Below are 1,431 nucleotides of genomic sequence, written 5' to 3'. Positions count from 1 at the left end.
GGTATAGGTTACAAACGAGTATTGCAGAAAATAATATATTGATTGAATAAGTATTTACAGGTTTTTTCCCTTCGCAACAGACATGTCAAGTACGGCATTCCAAGTCCATCGTAGCATATTTTTTTCACATGGAGTAAAAGTCCCCTCGATGACGCCCGCCACTGTGAAAGGGGCATCGCCGGTGGAAACGTACACTGGGCGATTGCAAACTCAACACTGGTCGCTTTGAAAGGTCGCCGTTGTACCTTTGTCTGAACCAGATAGAGTCTCCTCACAACCTCCAGGAAAGTTGGAATCCTTGAGTCCACCACAACGTGCTACCAACGGTGGTGTTGGAGGCAACAGTGCAAGGATTGCCGTGATATCCTGCAATAAAGGTTCTTCCTAACGTAGCTTCGCGACCAATGTTTTCATCGGATATTCTTTGTACGACAATCCCTACAGCCGGCTAAGTTGACAATTTCAGTCATGTTCGTTCTTGACTTCGTTAGTGGTGCATACTCTTTGTTACTCTCCGTACAACGCCATGGCCATAAAGTAATCGTTGATAACAGTCAAGTCGAGAGCGTTCCGGGGGAATTTTTGGGTCGTGTACTCACCCCGCTCATATGCCCACTTGTTAAAGTGGCCAATGTACTGGTCACCTAGGGGGAGTACCGCTCTGTATCAAACCATTATGTTGACCACTTGCCCTTCAATACGGAACCACACAACGCACAGTACCTGGCCAGCAGTGGCTGTGGTACACGGCGGCAGTCCTTTCGTGGCCATTGCAGTTGATGTCGATGCTCTCCATGTTCAACCACACGTCTTGTTTCGGAATGAAATGGTTCACGACGACCTCGCCCGCGTACATGGACGCGACCCCGACATGCCACCTCGGAAACCCTTGATCGACTCCGTACTTAGGGCTTTCCAAGATGAACTTGGCCACGTCCAGCATCTTGGGCACCATCTCGAGAACGACCTACTCGACTCCCAGTCCAACTGACGACGCCTGGCGGTACGTACCGATGCATTTCCAAACCACGTCGACCCGACATTGTACACACTCTGGTGCGTCATGCCCACGTCTGCCGCCAGCTCCTTGATGCGACCTTTCGTGTACTCTTCGTCCATGTACCCGCCTCGCCCGACGACAAATTGCCGAGGGCGGAACGTCAGGAACGCCGGGGTTACGACCACATCCGTGTCCGTGCGCAGGAGGCGGCTGTACGACGCCAGGAGCCGTTGAAACCTTGGCTCAGCGAGGAACGACAGGCTAAACATAAACGAGTACCGGTGCCAGTAGTCGTCGGCCGTCGGCGTTTGCTCGACAACAAAGCACTGGTCTTGGTCCGACTGTGGCGGCACGTGTGTGATATCGGTGAGCCGTGCGCACGATGCCGGCATTCGATCCATGACGTCTCGATGGGCAAAGAAGATCAAATC

The 1,431-nt window shown here is 52.3% G+C and overlaps 1 protein-coding gene across 1 annotated transcript; it reads right to left on the bottom strand.

The window, feature by feature from the left end:
• Positions 1–507: 507 nt before the first annotated feature.
• H310_10632 (hypothetical protein) lies at positions 508–1,401 on the bottom strand (the record flags this gene model as incomplete). Its single annotated transcript, XM_008877065.1, has 3 exons — positions 508–644; positions 724–967; positions 1,012–1,401. The coding sequence occupies 3 exons, from the start codon at positions 1,399–1,401 to the stop codon at positions 508–510; spliced, it is 771 nt and encodes a 256-aa protein (XP_008875287.1).
• Between the last annotated feature and the right edge of the window lie 30 nt (positions 1,402–1,431).

Source organism: Aphanomyces invadans, assembly GCF_000520115.1.
Source record: "Aphanomyces invadans strain NJM9701 unplaced genomic scaffold supercont1.27, whole genome shotgun sequence".
Taxonomy (NCBI): Eukaryota; Oomycota; class Saprolegniomycetes; order Saprolegniales; family Verrucalvaceae; genus Aphanomyces; species Aphanomyces invadans.
This window is presented reverse-complemented; position numbering and strand designations above follow the sequence as displayed.